A 23,412-nucleotide genomic window follows, 5' to 3' on the forward strand; every position below is an offset into this window, starting at 1 on the left:
TTACAAACAAACGCATTATGTTACATTACAATACCACAATTTAGATAAACCTCCTTTTTACTGTTAACCTTACCCTTGCTGCCTGCAGCTATTCATGTGCCTTGACTTGGTCTGGGTCAAGCGATTTGCTTTGCGTTGAAAAAAGCTTTTCTACGCTATTTGCCAGTAACATAGTATTTTTCTAGGTATTGTGTGGTATCCCTATTAGCCAGAATTTTTTATAGCAAAAGATGGCACTAGAATTCGCAAATACGAAGTGACCATTTCCTATAGGCATTTGCGGATGCGCTGCTTACTTTTAACCGCGGCCTACTTTTATTGCGGGCTCATCCACTGAAGAAACATGAGTTACAAGTGAAAATATATGACGTTAGTATTTTTCTATTAACTGTTATATTGAAAGTTCGAGAGTGTTTGTAATGACGGGCAACCGTCCTTTATTAAGCAACTTGATAATGTTCAGCTGAAGTCGGCAAGCAATGGATCGCTTTGTAAGTGATATTCCCGCTAATGATGCTCGAGCAACGACCTTTTAAATATATTTTACTGTTTATTGAAGACAAAATATTGTTACCCTAAGGAGTTATATATAAATATAATTCGACATATCTCTGTAGTTGAACTACAAGTTCTGAATATTTGCTTGAAGGGTTTTTGAGAGCTAATAATATTCTTGAAACATTGTGTATTAGCAAGCACGGAGCTATGATAATAATTACTGGAATATATTAACAAACTCATCAGCGCACGGAGCGAGGACACGATCGCCGCGGGCCCGACATCATACCCCACGTAATTATAACGTTGTTCATATTTTTTTCTAAAGTTGAAAAGTTTCATTCAGGTGAAATGAAAGAAAATTTTGGCGAATTTATTTTCAAAGAACACGATCTCTATTGTGCTCGTCCGCTCCACAGTGAATTGATTACTTCCAAAGTTATCTCACGGACTGAATATTTTTCTTATTTAAGGTTTCTAATGACTAATGAGCTATGAGATGATTAGAGAATTGAAAATAATTATAAGCAAGAAAATGTAATTTGAAAAAAGATAAATAAGTAGCTAAATATGTCATTTCAACCTTTTAAATGTTATTAGAAGTTAACATTAGTACTTATATAACAGTTATAGGTTTTTATTCAAGAATGGGACACTTTTTCACACAAAAAAGGTCTATATAGATCAACTAATGTAATACAATGATTTGTATGTTACATTTGAATAATCATTGGTAGATCTAAAACATAAGAATTTGAAGGACGATATCTCAAGTTTTAGCACAACTTTTGTCTATACCTAAACAGATTGACGCCGCAAATAACTTGGGTGGCGATTGTTCGCAGACATGCGGCTCCAGATGTGAGAAGCGAGATTTAATTATACCAAGTTCGAAACCCTTTAAAATATTGTCTTCATTAAGATTCTGCGCCCTTTGAGGCTGCTTTTATTTGAAAAGTTTTGTTGTAATTTTGCAAAGTTAGTTAGCCCATTAACAGTTTCATTTATGATGTTCATCGCTTCGTGGCTTGATGAGACTCCGATGTTCGGTTTCACTATCATGAACTTCGAAATGAGACCCGTATTACGATGGTTATTCCACTTGTACTATTGTATAAGATTTGATATAAGAATTGATTAAAGATTTTGTTCATCGCAGTTTAAAAAAAACTCAAAAAATCATAATGAAATCGAAACACATCTTACTAATATTATAAATGCTAATGTTTAGATGGATGGATGGATGTTTGTTTAAAGATATCTCTAGAACTGCTTAACGGATCTTGATGAAATTTGGCACAGGTGTAGAACATACTCTGGCAGAACACATAGGTTACTTATTAAGTTTTTTTAAAGCCGCGCGGACCGATGTAATTACTTAAGTAATATTTTCAAATAAAAAAAGCTCACCTTGAGAGATGATCGTAATGATCTGTATGATGCTTATAGCAAAGCTCTTGAAGGACCCCCGTCGAAAGCTCATGGTCACATCAGCTCTGTACCTTCTCTCACATTCTCTTACCCGTCACTATTCTCAGTTGCACACTGTATCAGATGTTCTGCCACTTTCATTGTTAATCTTTAGTATCTGTAACAAGACAATACTATTACTACTATATATAATACTAAATATTATAAGTAACATCATATCTAATAATAATTTCAATAAAATTTTAGTCGTATTGTTAAATATTTTTAAACCGCAAATATAAAAGTTATCAATGTCGATAGAACTACTAAAAAGTGTGATTTGAAATGTTTTTATAAATTAATTGTCTGCAAAGTTTGACGTTGAGTTATTGAAGGTTGGTGCTGGGCAATAGGTCGTCGAGCTCAAAGCACAGCCTGATCTAAATCCGTCGTTTGTATTGCTCTAATCGATACCTTTGTCTATTTCAAGTTATTTTTGGCATTTGTGACAGATTTAACATTTTATAAGAAACATATTTGATTTTTGTTGAAAGCATTAGATGATGAGTTTAATACGTGAACGATTTACTTTTTTACTAGCCCATTTAGTGTCGTTATGTGTAGAATTATTCCGAAAAATCTACACTTAGGCTCCCCTTAGTAATCAATTACTCGAAGTGCGGTAGTCAGTAAATAAGCAATACACGAGTGCAATTATTTGCGAGTACGGAGGCCATGATAAACAAAGAAGTTGGCAGGGTAGTAAATGCGACATTTACACGCTCGGTTTTCTTGTGTGTCGTCACGTTAGTAACGCGCCGTCTATTTAGCTGATGACGCTCCAACGTGCTCCATTTTACCTGACTCTACCGCACGCCGGGGAAGGGGATTTCTATTGTTGTACAAAGCCACGTAAGGCAGGATAGGTGATGCTAGTAGCTTCACGATATTGTTATTTTTTGTACGCTTAGCAATCGACTGAGGTAAATGACAGTAAAAAATTCTGCAGATAATTGTTTTAATTTAAGTTATTATATTACATGTTTTCTGAACTAAAGACTTGTGAGTTGTGTTGGTGCCAAGAAAAGGAATCGAAACCGGCAATAAATGGAGAAAACTGTTTACCCTGGCACTGTCCTATATAAAAAATGCAGATAATTTCAAATTTTCTTAATCTTCCGTTAAATATTATTTAAATTGTAATATTATTTAGGAAAACTTTTAGGCTTTGATTAAAAACGAGTTTCATTAGCGCTAAAGTCCCTTTAATATCCTTGAACGATTGATCTGAGACCGCAGTTGGAACCGCCTCACTTCCGAACATTGAAGGGAACAAAGATGTAAAGGGATGTCCCAAGTCTTAAAAGTGTAGAAAGTTATGCTCGCAGTATTTGAACAGAATATAAATAAAAACTGAATGCAAAATGAATCATCATCATCAGCTCACTATACGTCCCCACCGAGGGGCTCGGAGCCTACCCCAATTTAGGGGTGACTAGGCCATAGTCAACCACGCTGGCCCAGTGCGGGTTGGTTGACTTCACACATATCATTGAATTTCTTCTCAGACATGTGCAGGTTGCATCACGATGTTGAATGAATGAATGCCACATGGAAATTACTTTAAGTGTCTTTAGACATAAACAAGTTAATTAGCAGTTGATAAAAAAAAACAATATTCTTCAATAATTATTAATGACAATTTTAATGGACAACGACTTAAACGTAATTTTTGATGTCATATTAAATATACATTTAAAATTCTAATGAAATTGGATACAGATGTTAACAGTTAGTCAGTCTCAAACTCTGCGCAATTTATGGCGTCTGCGAATCGTCTGCGAATCATATACCTATATACTTAAGTCAGCCATAACCGATCCATAATTTAATTTCTCGGTCGGTTAGATTCGAATGCGTCATTGCAGTAGACAATTAGATAAAACTATTATTGTAAATCAGTTCTTGAATCTCATTGAACATCTTGAACAACACTGAAAGTTAATGAAATAATATACTATTTGGTGATTGTATCAAAGTTATACTAAAACAAATATTCCTGGCTACATTGTAAATATTATAAAGTTAAAAATCTAGGGTATGATCGGGGAAATGGGGGCGGTTATTAGTAATTCCAACGAACAAAGTAAAAGTAAAATTCCATTGATGGTTCGGTAACGTCGCGTTGTACAAAGGCGGAATTATCCATAAACATTGTAGATTCAGGCGGCAGCAGGCAGGCAGGGGGCGCGGCGGCGGTCAGACATCGACTGCTCCACATCAAATCTAATATAAAACCCAGTGAGCAAACACCGATATCGTCGGCGATAAAAATGTTTGCACAAATATTTTGTCAAATTTTCCGGACCGATATTTATGAGTTGCAGAGCGAATCGTTTCTTATCTCGAAGATAATAAAATTGCAAATTGAAAAGCAATAGAGAGCGAGCGCCCCGGGCCGGCGAGCGGACGCTGCGCGGTTATAATTCATCTGTATGCCTCTCAGTTTGCCCCGGGGGCAGTTCCCCGGACTTTGTAAGTTTAAGTAGCTTGAAAACGGTCTCATTTTGTTAAAAAGGCCCCGGTTAAAATGCCGTTCCCGCCATCGCTGCCATCGCATCCAACAACTTTATTACATTTGTACTTGATGTAATCGCATGTAAAATTCATAATATTTGTGCCGCGAAGTTTCCGCTTGATGTCCGTTTGTAATATCCGGGATATTTGAAAAGACTCTCTGGGGTCATATTTTTCTTTGCCCTATCCTTAATTTATGCGATTTTTTCCAATTTATTTTAATCTTGCACACAACTTGAAATATGTAAATAATTCAAATGAAATATATTAAAATTCTGTATATATAACCGCATTTTATGAGCGTGCAATTTTACCAGCTGTTCAAATTGGCAGCCGCTGCTTATTGAAAATGTGTAAATCGGTTATCGCTTGGACCCCTGAATACTTAAAGCCCTTTCAATTTTTCTCAAAGAAGATATGAATATTTCCAAAGGTTATAATGCGATTAAAATGAAAATCTGAAACCTTGCTGGGGTAATAAGGAGCGTGACTTGAAACAATTTTGCCTCATCTTGTTATATTAAACGCCGTGCGGAAGAGGTCGCTGTCGACTTATGAAGGGCTTTATGTATAAAAGAGGTTACCATTAGCGGCCAAATTAAAATATTAGTAGTTTTACCTAATACGTTTAAAATTTCAACAAAGAAAACTATTTGATTAACCTTTGTAAAGTGTTGAAGGTTTGTTTTGTAAGTGACACTCGAGTTACACTCTGAAACGTATCGAGAACTAACACGAGCTAAGCATTTTTATCATCATGCACTTTTGAAAATCGAACCCAACATTGTTTGGCAGCAAAAGCTCACTTTGTAAAATACAGATAGAAAAGAAAAGCAGTAGTAAAATATAATTCTACGAAGCAATTATTTAAAGGAGCGTTTCGATACCCAGAAGTATTCATTTGACTGATCTCACAAAATAATTGGCAGACACTCTCTGACTTTTCTTACCAACTGGGAAATTAAATTATACTTTCCGTTACTTTTTTTTCCAGATAAAAAAACTCAATCAAAATGAAAAACTTCGAACAGACATCTTTGAACTCTTTTATTTAATGTTGTATTTTGTCACCATCGTAACTGTACAAGTTCAATAGATTTATAAAATTTTAACCGTGCATTTCCATTGCCAATAAATTATCACAAAAAATGTTCTGTTGCTAATAATCGTCGTGAAACATACCTTATAAAAGAACTCATGAAATGTTTTTTTTTTTTTTAAATTTTATAAAATTGAAATTTTGATTATTGACATATAACTGGTATAACAGGTACTTTATAAAAATGTTTCGGTAATGCGAACTCACAGTAAGAAGGTAATCCATATCGCTTTCAAACATTTAAACTTTCATAGCAACTGTCATAAACACCGGTCGTCTCACCCGAATAGTACAGGGCTTAGTTTGAGACATGATATATCGTTTGGTATCTAGCACTCCGCTTATTTTTATAGCCGTGCTTTGTATATCTATATAATTCTTGTAAAAATATATTTTAACATGAATTATGTAGCAGAAACGTACAATAATCCCACGCCTACAAAACATAAATGAAGTCCATTTCAATTCTTGTAATGTTGACATTTAAAATGTGTAGGTGTCCCTATGTTAAACTTTAACTGTACAAGTTGTGATAACATGTTTATCTATCTAGTTATTTATCAAGTATGATTAACTTGTATCAGTATAAACTATTTTAGTACTGAATATTACCTTTGGATATGTTATAATTGTTTAGTTGATAACATTTATCACCAAAATGTTCATCATTCCTTATTTATTTTAATTAACTGTACACTTAAATTGTTCAAACCTTCGTGAGACATAATAATAAATTAAGAACGGCTTAACTCAAGTGTGATCGTCCGGTGACGGCACCGACTCGTTTCGGACCCGTCGGGGGTCCATATTCTGGGCGAGTCTTTATTTAGTGGACTTCGCGGACCTCTGACAGGTCCCAAACTAGTAGGTGCCGTCACCGGACAATCACACGTGAGTTAAGCCGTTCTTAATTAATTTATTAATTGTACACATCGAAATAGACATAACCTTTCTTCATTAAAATGTAAGAAAAAAGAATACAAGAATTTAATAGGACTATTATTGCACCGAATGCGGACCAGAGTAATTTTTGCAAAGCCACACTAATTACAGGCGCATTGCAGTTCGAATTAAGGATTTTATCTGCTGCTAACATTCGGCACTCAACTAAAGAACGAGTAACAATATTGCATTGAAAATGTTAGTTCACATTTGACTTAAAATAAAGGATATTGTAGAACTAAATATAAATCGAAAGCTAGGACAGTGTATATGTTAGTGGGAATTAAAGTTTAATTCAATGTATATTAAGTTATTTATTACGTTCATGTTGCAAATTTAAACGGGCTCTCTAGTGTTGAGCATAAATTATCTAAAGTTCGAACGAAAGTTGCGACATAAAGTATAAAAAGCAACATGTAATGATACTAAATCACAAAGAACGATAACCGTTATTTAAAGCTTATTTTGCAGTCACAGTGAAGTGGTTTTTATTCATTTGTTTAGTTTGAAATTAAATGTCAACAATGTGACATAATGAAGTAAAAAAAAATTGCCTTTTGCAATTCCAACTATTGTTATCAGTTCACGGTCTCTATATTTATATAGCTTGTTCAAATATTCGATGGCTATTAAATTTCTATCCGTATGTCAGTCATGTTAAAGTTCATATATATATTTTTTAAACTAAAGTAATAATGAATGATATTAACACGTTTTTGTACAAAAAAATAAGTAAATAAAATAAGTCACAAAAAATCTCTACGAATTAACTAACGCGAATGTTTCTTACTTAAGTTTTTTTGTTAAACAATTCATTATGATGTATTTATTTAATTATTATGTGATATTTATTTATACTTTTTGTTTTGATGCAGGTCTGTGTTGAATGGGCGACTGTTGCTTTTGCTTTCATAATTAGAAAAGAAAACTAATTTAGCCGCTAAATGAACCTTCCAACAAGTGCTCTCGCTAACAAGTTTTAGTATTTTTGCCGGTACTTTTGAAGATATTGCTTAAAGTATTATAAAAAACCTATGTTTTGTGATTTACACAATTTTTTTAGTCTAAACTATGTTCATTAAGGGTTTTTTTAATATTAAATTTCTAAATAAAATTATGTTCTTGAAAAAAAATTATAATAAAAATTACACCAGTACTTCAAAGTATTCAAAATGTCGTCAGCTTCTTTCAAATGATATTTCTGCAAAATTAAGGCATGGTCAAATCACTAGGGTATCGAGTGAATATTTGTCCAGTCGTTGTTAACAATAGCGCATTTGCGGCGACTCCCCGAGGCGCGCCGGAGGCTGGACCATTGAAATGCACAGCGGCGCCCACTGCCCCCGGCTCGACAAGTTTGGCAGACAGACTCCACGCAATTGAAAACAGATGAAGGCTTCATTGTTTGCCGGAAAACTTTCCATCTATATTTTATTCTATTGAAGATTTTCAAATATCAATAAATAGTAATAAACATTTGATGACTGTGAAATCAGCCATTGCCCATCTTTAAACATAACTGCGTTTATCTGCGTTCTGTTTAGGTCAGAAGATTTTCTACCTGAATTTAAAACGCTTATCTTTCGTTTCAAAATACTCAGTAAGTATAACTCATACATACTATAATGGATTTGCTCAGAAATACTTTTATGTACTACATTGCATACTCAGAAAGAATATTCTATATCTTTCACGTCGAAGAGAAAAGCTTATCTCCTTTAACCATGCATTACAGTGAAAGACTTTATAAGAATGAGCGTCATATAAGCATATAGGGTAGCCTGTTACCATAACAATGCTTATGTTTGTTGTTTACGATACGACAGAAGTCGGTGTGTCCGCACGAAGAGTGCTACGCTGTAATACTAGTTTCACACGAAGGCAGAACGGTAGACAGTGCAGTACTACTACAGATTGAACACATACAGTCAAAACCGTTTATGGCGACATCGTTTAGAACAACATACCGGTTAAAATGACCAAAATCAAAGGTCCTGGCTGAATGTTATATGACCGCTTTATCGAAAACATTGGTTTTTACGACATTGTTTACTACGACATACCGCATTAAGCGACCACATTTGGTTAATGTTTTCGGAGAATTATATCTGTAGAACGACCGGCTCAGCTGTATTGTAAACAATTTGAATAGGTAACAGTATCCACATCTGGCACAGTATAATAGTCAATGGCTATTATCGTAAAAGTAAACAAAGTTTAGGGTCTTTTGTAATTCTTAGAAACAAAGCAAATGCATGCCGTAGCCTCAAGGCCCGCTTCGTCATATCTCTTTAGTCAGTTTGTTGTCAGTGCGAAAATGAACAGGAAGACTCGGAAGAACAATTTACAGTGCCAACTTTGATTGACGGTCTTAATGCTGTTAGTGTATTACGAAAGATTGTTCTTTTTAATGAAGAGTTCCACATGCAGGGAAATTGTGACGATACGCTGATTAAAATCCAACGTGAGTTACAAAATGTGTATGCACGACAGAAGTGTTTCAAACAAACTAAAATTACAGATTTTATGCATACAAAAATGATGGAAAAATGATATTGTCCTTTTATATTATACGTTTGTATTGAAGTAAACAAAATGCGGTTTAATTTCCTACATGAATATACATAATTTTCCTATTAATACCTGTCACCGGTTGTTACAACTATCGGTTTTTACGACTCAATATGAGTAGTCCCTTCGATGTCGTTATAACAGATTTTGACTGTACTATTAAAACAGTACTGTCCTACTGTACTACCTCACTGTACTGCCCCAGTGTGAAACTACTGTACTGATGTTACTCGCCTCTTAGCCTCCGTCAGGATGATATCGTAATTTGTGCCGCAACAAACGCCCGGCGTTATTGCGCACAACGCACAGATTATCGTCTGATAAGCAGGCAATACTGCACATATTATTTTACTTTAAATACTTTTATGTTTTAACAGTTTTTCTTCTAATACTATGTAAATAATAAATAAAATAAATTTTATTTGTTCAACATAAAATAATGAAGATATTGAAAAGAACATTGACTGTAACTGTTCATAATATATGTAAACATAAATAAAGTCTAAACTAACTATACCATTAAAAAACTTTTATACAATCATATAAATAAGTTAAGCCTACCTTATACAGTTACTTTTAAGAATAGGCTATATTTTGCAACGCGTTTCATTCCTTGGAAATGCATAATCCGTACTTAGGTGTTGTCAAAGAAACTTAGCAGAAAAACAAATAACAGAATTCTTTTCACTGTACTTTGCATGACATTAAATAAAATATTCTGAAATGAAAATAACATAAAATGTGTACGAACACTATGCTGAGATCCGCTCATGGATGTTATCAGATTAAATTGAAAAAATACATATTTACTTCGAATAAAACGATAAGAAGTGAAATATTTACTTTGGGATTAAAATAGAGTTTTTTTATATACTAGCAGTAGCACGAGACTACGTCAGCGTGGAATTAAAAAAAAATATGCCCGCACGCATCAGCTACCTTCCATTGAAAGTATCGCCTAATTAGGCCAGCTACTGTATCGGAGATTACCCGGAAGAAACACGGCTTTCGGACAGACGAACAAACGGACAAATAAAAATAATATTGTTTTTTCGTTATAGCCAAAGCAAATACTAGGAAATAATACATCATATACACGAAATATTTTTTTTCAATATTACATACAGACATAAACATATGATAACATAAACAAAAAAAATGGTTACTTAAAACAAATAAAAAATTCCCAACCCATCCGCAAGCACTACCTTTCGATTAAAATATTTTTATCAAAATCGGAGCACCAGGGACTTAGCGTCGCGGTAACACACATAGAAAAAAAAAAACAAATAAAAATAGTTTCTTTTTAAAGTCGTCTAAAAAATTAATGAGATTAAACACGGATAGCTACAAAGGTAGAAGAAGACCAAAGAAAGTATAGATGAATGTGTGAAAGAGGATTTGCGTAAGAAGAGGGTGAATTCAGATATGACAGCTGATAGAGATGTAATGAGGAGTAGTACAAACTATGCAGACTCTACGTAGGGACAAGGGCAGATTGATGATGATTACACCAATTTTATTAACATCTATAGATTTCACTGTCCGTCTACTTATTGGTGCACTACCTATTTTATTTATGTAACATTCGACCATATTTTAAACCACTGATACTTGGAAATACAACATTATGTATGAATATTTTGAGATTGTGTAATTAATTTTCGGAGTTTTGGATATGGGTATACTGACTATATGAAACTATAGTAAAGGAAGTTTCAACTTAGTACTTCTAGAGCTTCTAAATGGCAACAGTCGTAGCAATTCGACCGGTGTAAGAATTCACGGAATTTGAATTTGGTTTGAATTAGTTGCCAAAGCATTTTGAAGATTAAAATCCAGTACCCCATTACTTTAAGTTCATTTTACCAATTTTAATCCTACCACTTTACAAAGGTAGCAAAACATTTGCAACTATGATTAAGTTATAAAATATAGAATATTAGAATCTAGGAGTATAATCTTTCGCATTAAAATATCGCCACAATTTTCATTCTCAATTAATTAAAAATAAATAGAGTTTGAGTGGCGACGTTAAAAGTTAAATTAGAATTGAGATCGAGAATTCTAATGATGCTCAAAATGCTCTTAAACTTTTTTTCGAATATTTGTTAACGTTTTATGCTCAATTTTTTGTAAAGCTTTTAACACTTTAGTTATGTATTTGATGTCTGTTATGACTATAGCTACTATTCTGTTAAGTATTATTAAGTTAGAAATCAATCTGAATTATAGTAATTAAATTACATAAAAAGCAAATGATCATAATAGAATAAGAACGGTGGTTATTTTGCTATATTAATTTGTGCGCATGGAACCATAACTTTTTTAATAATGGAAGGGCTTTGTTCAGCATAAATATAAGAGTGGACGTCTATAACTCTAATTTTAAATCTTCAACCGTTTAAATTTTACCGTTAACTAAAGTAAACAAATAAAATTCTCGTAACAATAACAACATTTGCAATTATTAAAAAAAATAGTGGCAACGATTATTATAAAATACAAGCAATTTTTTTGCATTAAAACCCAGTAATTATTTTCCTCGTTGAACTAATGGAGGAAGATAGCTTAGAATAGTTAATGCATCTCGAATTATTTAGTAATGAGAGTAAAACGGTTTTACTGTTGAAACAGTAATTTAGATAGTACTAGGAATTCTAAATAATCGAAAATTATGTTATCTATAAAGTAGAATATTTTATCAATCAATATCTCATCTTAAAACAATACTTGTTCGAGTATCAATCTAAGCTGTAGTTTGAACTTAAGCGACGGCAACGAACCTATTCAATATTCACAGTTAATCGCCGGCTGAGTTTAATCAATCTCAAATAAGACGGCACCTACCCGTGCTATTGTACTGAATACTGTATCGCCTCTAAACTCCCTCTCATTGTATCGAAATGTTAACAAACTTTATTATATGAATTTAATATGAATATACGGAGGCCTAATTTAAGTCCTCTTTCCTTATAAGAAAAGGGTGGGAAGGGGAATTTGATTCGACGTAGGAGAGAATGCATAGGAAGGGGAAAAATTATCTTTCTGTATCCGTAGAATAGAGAGAGGCAACGCATCTGCAATTACGAATGTCTAGCGGTTACTTCTGCTATTTTGGTAAATTTAGGTGACCGCTTGCTCGTTTGCCATCTTATGATATAAAAAAAATACGATAGGATATTAGAGTTTCTTTCGAAAATATAGAAAGCGTTTATTTTTATCATTTTGTATTTATTTTGTATTGTTTTGTACATTCTGTAGTATAAGTAATTACAGTAATATGAGTAATTTAATTGCTATTTTTTCAGTTTTAATGTCCATCGCTCAGTTTGGTTAATATTTAATTTTTATACCAAACAGCTACTTAAAATACTCACTTCCAAGCATTTTGCATTTTATCACGAAATGGTAAAATTGCTGGTATTATTCGATTAATTCAAATATATTAACTTATATTTGGTAACGTTAGAGATGAAAGGGGTTTCACACGTAACAATACATAATTGCAATTGTTCCGATTAAATAATTTCAAATTAATTAATTTACCTGCAATTTAAATTCGCATAATAGATAATATGGAGGAGATTAATTAATTTTCCGAAGCACCGACATCGTGTATGACATGTGCGATGCAGAACCGCTTCACTATGCTCAATTATGAATTGTGTTAGAGATTAGTGTTTAGAGCCACTTGACTCTAATTGCATAACATATTAATAGTTTCTGCAAACGCACTATTTAATAAATACTAAGTGATACCGTATTGATTCCTAGTTGAATTCAAAATAGCATATAAATTTACATTTTGTAAAATGCTTTTCGACATCTCTACTAATAAAGATAATAAATAGTCATTGTTTGTTACGAATACAATATTATTTTTAAATTTTAGCACCAATCAAAAGGCTTTGTATCAATCAGCATCTAACTATTCAGGTACATTAATTTCTATACGTCGTCGTAAAGTTGAGGGGCACATTTCAAAAATAGAAGTCTTTCCTTGTGAAAAGTGTTAGTACTTGAAACTTACGACGTGAAGTTTTATGAGTAAAGTGAGTTTTAAAGTCACTCAAATGTTAAATTCCATCTTAAAACAGTAGGATATTTTCAGTGAGTGCAGCATCATTAAAAACATAAAAACACGGCAGCTATTTTCATCCTGTCATTTACTTTATATATTTTGTAATACATGGATTTTATTTAGATAGATAACAGAATATAACACTTTTTATTTAATAATGAAATGATACAAAATAAATATTTAATATAATTTATACATGTTCTTCTGCGACGATGAGCTGTAGGAGAGGTGTATGCTACCTTGTTATTTATTATTTACTTTATTTTTTATTAGAATTACTAATGTATCAAAACGTTCCATAACTTTATCAATGAATTTTATTACACATCAACACTTTTAAAAGTTGCATGATATTGTATAATAATAAATTAATTTTATATTTTTAAAAACACATAAAAATAGTTAACAATAAATTTAAACCATTAACATAAAAAGTATAAAACTTTCAAACTTTAATAGATAATAAATAAAAATATGTAATAACACATTAAAACCTCACCTCATTTCGTAAATTCCACAATTGTAACACAAAAACAATAATCATATAGTTTTAAAACAAGAAAAACAGTTCGCGTCGTTTGTTCCGTCGGCTACGATAACGTAAACTTCATAAAGTTTCCCGGTCTACGAGCTACGAGGCGCTACGAGCTAGAAAGACGCGCGCGGGCCGCGGCGAGCCACGACCTACTGAGCGCTGCCGGTCGCACCGCAGCCGATCGCCGCCACATTCAAAAGCATCCACTACGTTACATGCTAAGATCGAAATTTGATCGCAGTTAGAATGAACGCGCACTAAGACAGCTCGTTGGCCATTTAGCCCGAAAAGAGGGTTGTTCCGCGCATGCGTTGGGTCGTTCAACCCTTGCAGTGGATGCTGCATCGTACTCCATTAGCCTTTTCGGCGCTGCACGGCAAAAGATGTTGACGCATGTTATCCATTTTTACACCGAATAACTGTCCGCTGTCCGCTGTCTGCTACCCGCGCTGGCCGTCAACAAACCACATTGATGTAGGCGATAGTGTAAATCCGATTAAAGTTATCCCAAAAAAATTTACTCATAGCAATACGATGACGTTTTGTAAACATTTTTGACTTTCTTCATGAAATGCTACAAATATCTTGACGAGTAGTTTTTGTACGTAGAAATTTTGAGTAGAAATTGTGCGATAATATTGTATGTAATTATAATAAACCTAGTCAAATCCAGCACTATTCTAGACGAGCATGAATGCGTTTGGCAATATTGTCTATCAAATGTTTGAAAATTCAGATTTACAGCAATGAGTTAACTTCAAATTAATGTTAAATGTTTGTTAATTTTAACAATTAAATAACATTTATACTATTTTACAACATTAATGAATATTTGTCAAGTAGGCGCGCAGGTAATTTTAGAACAGTACGAGGAACGTGCATCTGACAGTTAATTAGACACGTTTTATGGAAAACAATACCACAAGAGCAGCGAAGGAATACATATATAAATATGTAATCAAAAGTGATGGAAAGTTGCGAATTGAAAAGTTCTTGAAACATGAATTTAAATTCTAGGATAATTGTGCAGTGCTTGTAGTCGCCTAATTATCCTTTCTTTCTTTCTTGACCGTTTTTAGCTTGTTTTATTTTAATATCAACATAACTGATATTTATAAACATTAAGTAATACATGCAACGTGATATATTAAATTAAATACATGTTATTAAAATTCAAATTAATTTATCGAGTAAGCAATCATCACTGAATTCATGTAATAAATGTCCACGCTAATGGGTAAGTAAGAGAATTTCCAAGCTACCATATTCCTCATTTAACATTAATTGCCTCCGATTAGTAAATCGTCCAGGTGACATGAGCGCTAAAATGCCGTCAATAACTTACGTGTCATTTATGTTTAGTTCGCATTTAACATTTAGTAGTACTATTATATCTATTTCAAAATTATTTCTATTAAAGCTAACAAGCAAGCTAAAATTTGATATCTAATTCATGTGTATTAAATTCCATGTCGGTTTGATTAGTGGTAATTTTACATAACACACTGACTTACAATTTAAAAAAAATATTAATATATAAATTAGGGCGGAAGGTATTCAAAAACGACTAAATTAAATCTTCCTAAAAAGAAAAATATGTTTACTGTGCGACGTCAACAGCGACATCTTACTGGCACATGAAGCAATCAACGTCTGCGCCTGACTTTCATTGACAAATTAGATTGATTTGGAACATTACCTCCCCGTTCGCACTACCCCGCGCCACCCCCCAGCACCTCGCATCGTTCGCACCATTCCGTCAGATTGCGTTCACTCGCGTGTTCTGCTGCTAGTTGCATACAGATGTATCAATAAGAGATATTAATTCAGACAATTTTATAATAGTAAATAGTCGGTGGCTCAGGGGTTGGGCACTGACTTGCAATATGCAGGTCCTGGGTTCGAATCCCTCCATATACTAATGTGTTTTTCGATTCTCGATTTACATATGTACATTTATCTAACTTTCTTACGGTGAAGGAAAACATCGTGATGCAACCTGCACATATCTGAGAAGAAATTCAATGATATGTGTGAAGTCAACCAACCCGCACTTGGCCAGCGTGGTGGCATAGTCACCCCTAACTTGGGATAGGCTCCGAGCCCCTCGGTGGGAATGTATAGTGAGTTGATGATGATGATGATGAAATAGACCATGCAGACAATGATGTCTTGGAGAATTTGCTAACTGTTGAAGCGAAAAAATGTTTCCTTGTTTTATCAAAATATGATACTTCATGGAATACTCAATATCTTCTTGTCTATTTTAATTAAAAGACAATATTTGAATACCAGAGAAGCCTAAACTAATAATAATATAGACGTAACAGTGCAAACTTGTCCAAGAAATACTTGAGAACTAAGCCTTTTTAAATTTACAATCTTAACGACCTCTTCGCCGGGCGACAGCTTTGGCTATTTGCCAAACCGACCGCATAAATGTAATGACATTTAAATGTCCTCAGATTATTGGATACTAGTGTTTAAAGGTTACTTTATTAGGAATAAGTTTTATAATTTATACATATTCACTCTTAGTATAATACATCTAACTTTTTATGTTAGGATATTCGTTAAACTAAAATTAAATTATAACTCAAATTAGTATCGGGACGTGGATACTACCGCACTAAATTATTGTTAAAAGGTCATAAATCCTATTTACACCGTCACATTAGTTTAGTTTTAGTATCAATTTGCACTAAAATACTGTAATAACATAAAACGTAATGTTTAAACGTGTAAAGTACTTACTACTTTATATGGTTTTAATCTTAGTAAATAGCTCTTCAATATTTCAAAAGGCAGGATGTCAATGTTAACCCTGTTTGCGTACTTTAAAAGCTTGTGTAGCTTTTCTAGTTTTTCGCCTGACGTCCGATATTGAATGGTCCGCTCCGAGGGTTGAAATGCTCTGTAATAACTCTGGCTATAGGTATATTTTACAGGCGACCTCTGCCACTGATAAGCAAGGTTCAGCGCACATCCTTTCAAAGTGCTCGTTCGATCACGTTTCATACACCTACAAGCATTTATACGCATCATTCCGTTTTCTTATCTAGTTTGCATGAAATACGTTAGTGACGTTAGTTAGATATTGAAAACTTTACCAAACGTTATCTATTTTTTGTATTTCAACCACAGATAATTATACAAATATACGTAATATATTTACGGAAGATACAAAACTATATGTATGATATTATTAAAGATTCTGTGTATATAGAAAGGATGATCGAAGTGGCCGGTATACAAATGTAAATAAGGGTGATGGTTGTAAAGAGAACGAGGCTACTGTAGCTAGCGGGGCTATTCAGACAAAACACGCCTCGCTACGGCTCGCCGACCGCCGCTCATTTCGATTTCACACACGCATCTATTGAAGTCGAGGAGATATTCAAAACTGCTAAAAGTATATTGCAATATTTGAAGAATTTTAAATTTAAAATATGAATAGTTCGAGTATAGTTTCATTTGTGACGTCATTTCGAAGGCAACTGTTTTACCATGCCATATTGCATCGTCGGTAGCGCTGTTGTAATTGAGTAGACACATCGCAGCTTTGTTATGCTCGCTGATAAATTTTCCTATGTTAAATTGTGAAATATTGCAATATGTTATATGAACCTGGGCGCGGATTATTGCGGTAACGAGAAATTTCCAACTGACATTGCAAACGGATGCACGTAGAGAGATCTCGATGCACTTAGTACTGGAAACTACCTTTTGAGCAAAAGAACAACGTTTCATCTGTATCATTTGCAATGGAAATTTACTCTTATGTCGTACAAGTTAAAAGTTAAAGTTTTGTGCTAACAACTCAACTTGCATCTTTCATAGATAAGACATAAACGACCCGAGACTGCGATAGCGCGTTACGATTTTAATCCTTATAACAAGTTAAATAAGGTGTACATTTGATAAATGTAAGTAAAGTTTTAGTCCTTTTAAGTGTACTCTTAATAAATGGCATTTGTAGACTAAACTGAGGCATGGCAGACAAGACAGAACTCAATGCAATGTAAGTAAAGAATTCCAGTTATTTTTCAATTATCACTAATGAAATTTATGGCATTGCTAAAATTAATTACTTTGGAAAGAATGTTAGTGTCGAGTGACGATGGTAAACTTAGATTTTAACTGACATAAAGTATCAGAGATTCGAATCCAACGAGATAAAAAATGTCGTGGAAAGATTTCAACAATAGGTTACAAATAATACTTAATGGACATTATAAAATTTTAGAATAACAATAATTAATGCAAAAAGATTATTTTATTTTGTTCCAAGTTCCGAATCTTACTAAGAATTTTTGTTACTTTGTCTTTGTCAGATAGCTATAATTATTGCTTTATCTGATACTAAGACAGCGTCTTTACAAAATTGCACAAGTTTAAATTTTAGAATATCTTACATACAAAGCTAATCCGCATAAAGAGACTGAAATATTAAGTCTATCAATATGGTAATGACTATCCAATTCTCAATCCCGTTCCCATGTATCGTACCCTGCGCTGGGAGCGGGATAAATTCCTAATGCGAAAAGAACAATTTTGCTGGAGCAAGTTTGGGCGATGTACCGCGCGACGTGACTCGCTCCGTGCTATGGAGAACGATTTAAGTTTCTTTGAATTACACCGCATTGGCTTTAATATTTCAAACTTCATCGTGGGATTGCAGCAAATATGTGCTGTTATGACAACTTTTACACTAGTAAAATAAATAAAACTATGTTAAAGTTATTTAAAAAATGTAATGAGAAAAAAATATTTTTCAACAATTTTAATTAAATAAAAATCTAATACATAATTGTAATTCACTGGATAGCGCGGCCATGTGTCGCCGGCTGGGTGTGGCGCGGGCATCTCTAATTATTTATTACTTGTATGCGTTTTAAGATTTCTTTAATCCTGTAGTTTTTAATATACAATAAACAGTAAAGAACACACTGATACGATAACTTTGGTTAAGAAACAGAAGTCGTTTCGAGTAATTTTCTCTACGGAAACACAACGAAAAAGTCACAAGAGATGGTTTAAGTTTTACCGTTCCTTATATTCCCTAAGAGCATACTTGAGATAACCGTAAGATATCAAAGGGGTCCCTTGATAACAACTGGCATCAGATAACAGTGAGGGAGCGAGACAGAAATATATGGCCATCCACAAGTGTTCCAATAATAATTGTATACTGCCGTTTACCGCCAGGGGAAAACACTTTTATTAAAATTATGTATTTTAAAAGATATTTATTTATTTTCTAGAAAACATTGTATAAGAAAAAAAAGGTTTGTTTTAACGTTCAAATTTCATCATATTCAATTTCTTATATTTTTTTTGTAATACTTGCCACCTTAGCAAGCGAACAAGCGACCACCTAAATTCGCCGAAATAGCGTACCGACTGCGGCCAATAGACATATGCAAATGTGGATCCGTTGTCTACCTTTAATCGACGGAGGAGGGGACGCACAGAAATATAATATTTCCCCATCCTACGTCTACTACACGTCCAAGTTTTTTTTGCTGGCGTCTACCACTGTTGTTGTGTAAATAACGTTCCATAATTCATTAAAAATATGCGAACAACCTAAAAACTCCTTTGTTTGACTTACGACTTACGACCAAAACATCAATAAAAACTCAGGTAAATCTGATTCATAGCAACTCATTGACAAACGTACTTGTAGCAAGTTGGATGAGATTATTGAAATTTTTAAAATTAAATCTCCTTTGTTGATGGCAGTTTTTATGCGGCGTGGTGTAGCGCACTTTGTTAATGAAATGTTCAAAAGCTGTGATTTTACACAAATTTTAGTTCAGGCTCAATAATGCGGGAACTCCAAAAGCCTGACTAGCCAATTATGTCTCAGTAATTGGGTCAATTTTCCGTTCAGGAGTGCGCGCTATAGGTATAGATAAGCCAATAAATTATTCAACAAAACTTTATGTAAATTTCTAAATATTAACTTCTTATTTTTAACCATCGTACCAGCATTAATTTAGGGTCAACAATATTTATATACTTGTTAAGAAGAGCTTTCGGTAAGGAGTAGTAGGTGCAGATGCGTGGGCAAGTTATAGCGCCGTAGCAAACACATTTGTGATCGTTACACTCACTCTTAATGGACTATTGCATTGAAGTACGACAACATTGACTGCTCTGTGCATGTCTGCCCATTTAATGGCCTACATCAGCGCCTATACTAGAACGTAGCTCTTCGTAGATGATATTAAAAAGTACACTCCAATAATTTCAAATTAACCTACTCAATTCTGTTGATACCTTTTGACGGTCTTTATTGTAGACTGTTGCAATATTCCCCATTTAGTTGTAGAAAAAATGCTGGAATTAGTGACTAAGAAACTACGTTTTAAATTATCAACATAAATTACAATAATTAATATTAATTTTTAAACAAAATGTAACATTTATAATTAAAGATACGTGGCTTAAAGGTCAGTATAGACTACAAAATTTTCTGGAGCATTTTTGTGTAATGTAACGTTCTTACGAATGGTATAATATGGGTAAAAGCATAGTTTCCAAAGCACGTTTAGTTCGTGTAAGGATGATACACTAGAACATGTCATAGAGCGGCTCGTTGTTCTGTTACAAGTAAATGTTGTAGTCTATACTCACCTTAACATTTAAACAGTCATGAATGTTTGTTCTTTGGTTCTTATTCTGTTGTTTCATGTAATTCGAGATGTAATCAAAAGAGAATATGAGTATGTTGCGTTACTCAGTAAACATTACATTAGGCCTTGATTTAGTCTTGGTAATAGCCCCGCCACAAATATATTCAATTGAGTCCTCGCCTCTGATAAGAAAGGTTCGTCGCACATCTATACAAAGTAAACGCCTTTATCCATCCGCTTTTCATTCACTTATTCATTTTATATGAAAAACATTCTTAAAGGAAAGTCAGGGTTTCAATGTAATGATAGGTACCTATGTTAAGAATTTATTATCATTCATCAAAAGTAATGATATTTTTGTAAAATCTAACAAGTGTACTACGGTTATCGTAATTTACCGTACATGCCTTGGAGCTTCATGATCTGGGGTCATTAAAATTAACATGAAACTTCATAAACAAAGGTTATTTAAAAATAATCTTGTTTAATATTTAAAGGTGACAGTATATAATAACAAAACTAATATGTTCGTATCATGGGTTTAAAAAAGCATTATTATTTGGAATAGTTACTATTACTTTACGTTAATATAAAGTACAACAATGAAATGTTTAGAGCAATGCGGTGAAGAGGAATCCCAACTGATATTTCGGAAGCTGCATGTAATACTGGCTGCATGCACTTAGAGCTGGAAAATGCCTTTTAAAGTAAAATAACAAATTTTGTACTAAGAAATATAATTGCAAAATTAATATTTATTCTTAGTATAGCAAGAATGTTTATCAAAGTTTCAAAATGAGATATGTTTTATTTTATTTTCCATTACAAATGGAGGTTAACCTTTATCTGGTATAAATATCCTTAACTATTGTAAAAAAAGGTGTCACCTATTTAATTTAGTTAAAAGCTTCAGGCGAAGCCAAGTGTAAATTGAAAAGAATACGTCACCACCTTTGTCTGGGAGTAGAAGCTATTTGTCAGACTAAATGGAGAGAGGAGAGATTAACGAGGACGGTCAGCAAAATAATCGAGCTATCGGCGTGTTTTGTCAAAGCAATGCTAAGCACTTTGCGGGCCACATTTTACAATTGCAAAAATATACCACTCTGTTATCTAATACCCTTATTTATTGTATCGAGGTTTGTACAAAATAGTTTTAAAAGCCATCTTTCTTTTCACGATACTACGTAAATTCTGTATAAAGTAAAACATTGACTTCTTTATTTTTTCAAACAACATCAACATATTAAATGACCAGTTTAAATTGAATGTTGTCAATAACGTGTGTTAACTAGCATTTACATTGATGCAAGACCGCTTTGAAACGTATGCAGCAATAATCTACCATTTTAACGGTTAAATAACGATAATTTCTGTTTAAATTACCCGAATTAACGGCGAGTACTTCGTACTCGATGAGTTGAACCATCAAATATGCCGATTTACTGCCAAAATAAACTCATCATTCATTTCGTAGTAAGAATTATTAAAGGCTAAATCTGGGAATCGTAGTTGTGGAACTCAATTGCGAATATTACGAGTATTGCATTTGTTATTAACGTATTGCACTTGTTTCCCTGTTAATTGCACTTGTGCGTAGTTTGTGACCGTAAACGAGTGTAAGAAATACTTGACACAATTTAATGTTTTTTTAACCTTTCAGTAATCGTATTCAACTGTTTCTGTACTGGTCTAGGGTTTGATTAGCCATTGTCATATGTTAATTTTTCCTTGAAATTCTGTACTATTATTTTTGTTGGAATAAAAATTGATGTACAAAAATTAAAAAAATACATAGTGTTAAAACAGAGTACTGTTCACTCTTTCCATATAACAATCATAACTCGTACTTAAAGTTCTCGGCTAACAAATGTAGGTTTCCTTACCTTTTAAAATAGAAGTTTCCGCCGCATTTACTCACTTCCTCACATTTATCAAGGAAAGTATTTTTACACAATGTATTTTTCTAAATTTTAATACAAAAGTTTGCATTTGAATTGTTACTTAAAACTATGTAACATTTCAAAATTATCAGCAAACGTTAACGATATAAAAAACGTTGTTTAACAAGATTTATTATTTTAATTTTATATTTTGTAGTATCTACGATTTAAGCCTGATTTTAAATTTATTAATAAACTTTTTAATATAAAAGATAATTTTAGTCAGAGCTGGTCATCGACAATGCAGGCAGCTACAAAAGCCTCGCTACACAATTATGCCTCAGTAATTGCTTCAATTTTCCAATCAGTAAACTGTACCGTTATTCAGGTTATAAGGTAATTTTAATAACATGTAATTTTTTACATATAAGTTAATAAAAAGTGACAAAAACGGAAATAAAAAGTAAAATAAAAGCTATGTTTCATTTTAATCTCGTTGATTGTTAAATCTTTTAATAATAAAATTAAAAACCAGCTTCTTTTTAAAAAAATAACTGTAGCAACGTTTTCTCTTTATAGTGCCAAAGGAGCATTCAAATAATTTTCATCATAGACAAGAGGTCGAAATTTGAGCTCGACCATTGAAGTACATTGCATCAAAACAAGCTCTACTGATCATTACCATTCCTTCTTATTTTGTAAAGCATAACAACAATATTAACCCTTGGGTTTACATGTCTCTATAGTGTATTATAGCGACTCAAAATTTTTACATTACAAAAATTATTTAGAATCTGTCTGCAAGAGCACATGTCGGAATTGCATCGCGCAAACGTTACTTCTATGTATATTTTTAAGACTAAATCAAAACATGGTATTTAAAGTACAAACGTTAGTTTTTTGGAGTGATTTTCTTTTAATTCTTGTTTAATTTAAATTAAATCGATTTTAATACTGTAAAAGCAAACACATTTTCTTTAATTATCCTAATGATGTAATGGAAATTGACAAAACATAATAATATTTGTATTCAGGTCGATGTCTCAGTTGTAATAGAGAAGTTATTTCAATAAAGTTATCTCCAATATTACTCCTCATAATATCAAATATTTCCCATTAAAGCAGTTATTGTATAAATTTTCCGCATTTCAAAGTTTGTTGTAGTGTTTATC

General features: G+C 33.0%; 1 protein-coding gene across 1 annotated transcript in view; it reads right to left on the minus strand.

Annotated features, from left to right (window-relative positions):
• The window catches only part of LOC106711997 (lachesin), a 41,100-nt gene extending 27,249 nt beyond the window's left edge, over positions 1-13,851 (minus strand). Inside the window, exons 1-2 of the mRNA XM_045678380.1 lie at positions 13,681-13,851; positions 1,909-2,086 (exon numbers count right to left, since the gene is read on the minus strand). Coding sequence (XP_045534336.1) covers positions 1,909-1,981 — 73 coding nt within the window. The 5' untranslated portion in view covers positions 1,982-2,086; positions 13,681-13,851. The remainder of the gene's footprint in view (positions 1-1,908; positions 2,087-13,680) is intronic.
• Between the last annotated feature and the right edge of the window lie 9,561 nt (positions 13,852-23,412).

The sequence above is a fragment of the Papilio machaon genome, chromosome 6 (genome assembly GCF_912999745.1).
Source record: "Papilio machaon chromosome 6, ilPapMach1.1, whole genome shotgun sequence".
Lineage (NCBI taxonomy): Eukaryota > Metazoa > Arthropoda > Insecta > Lepidoptera > Papilionidae > Papilio > Papilio machaon.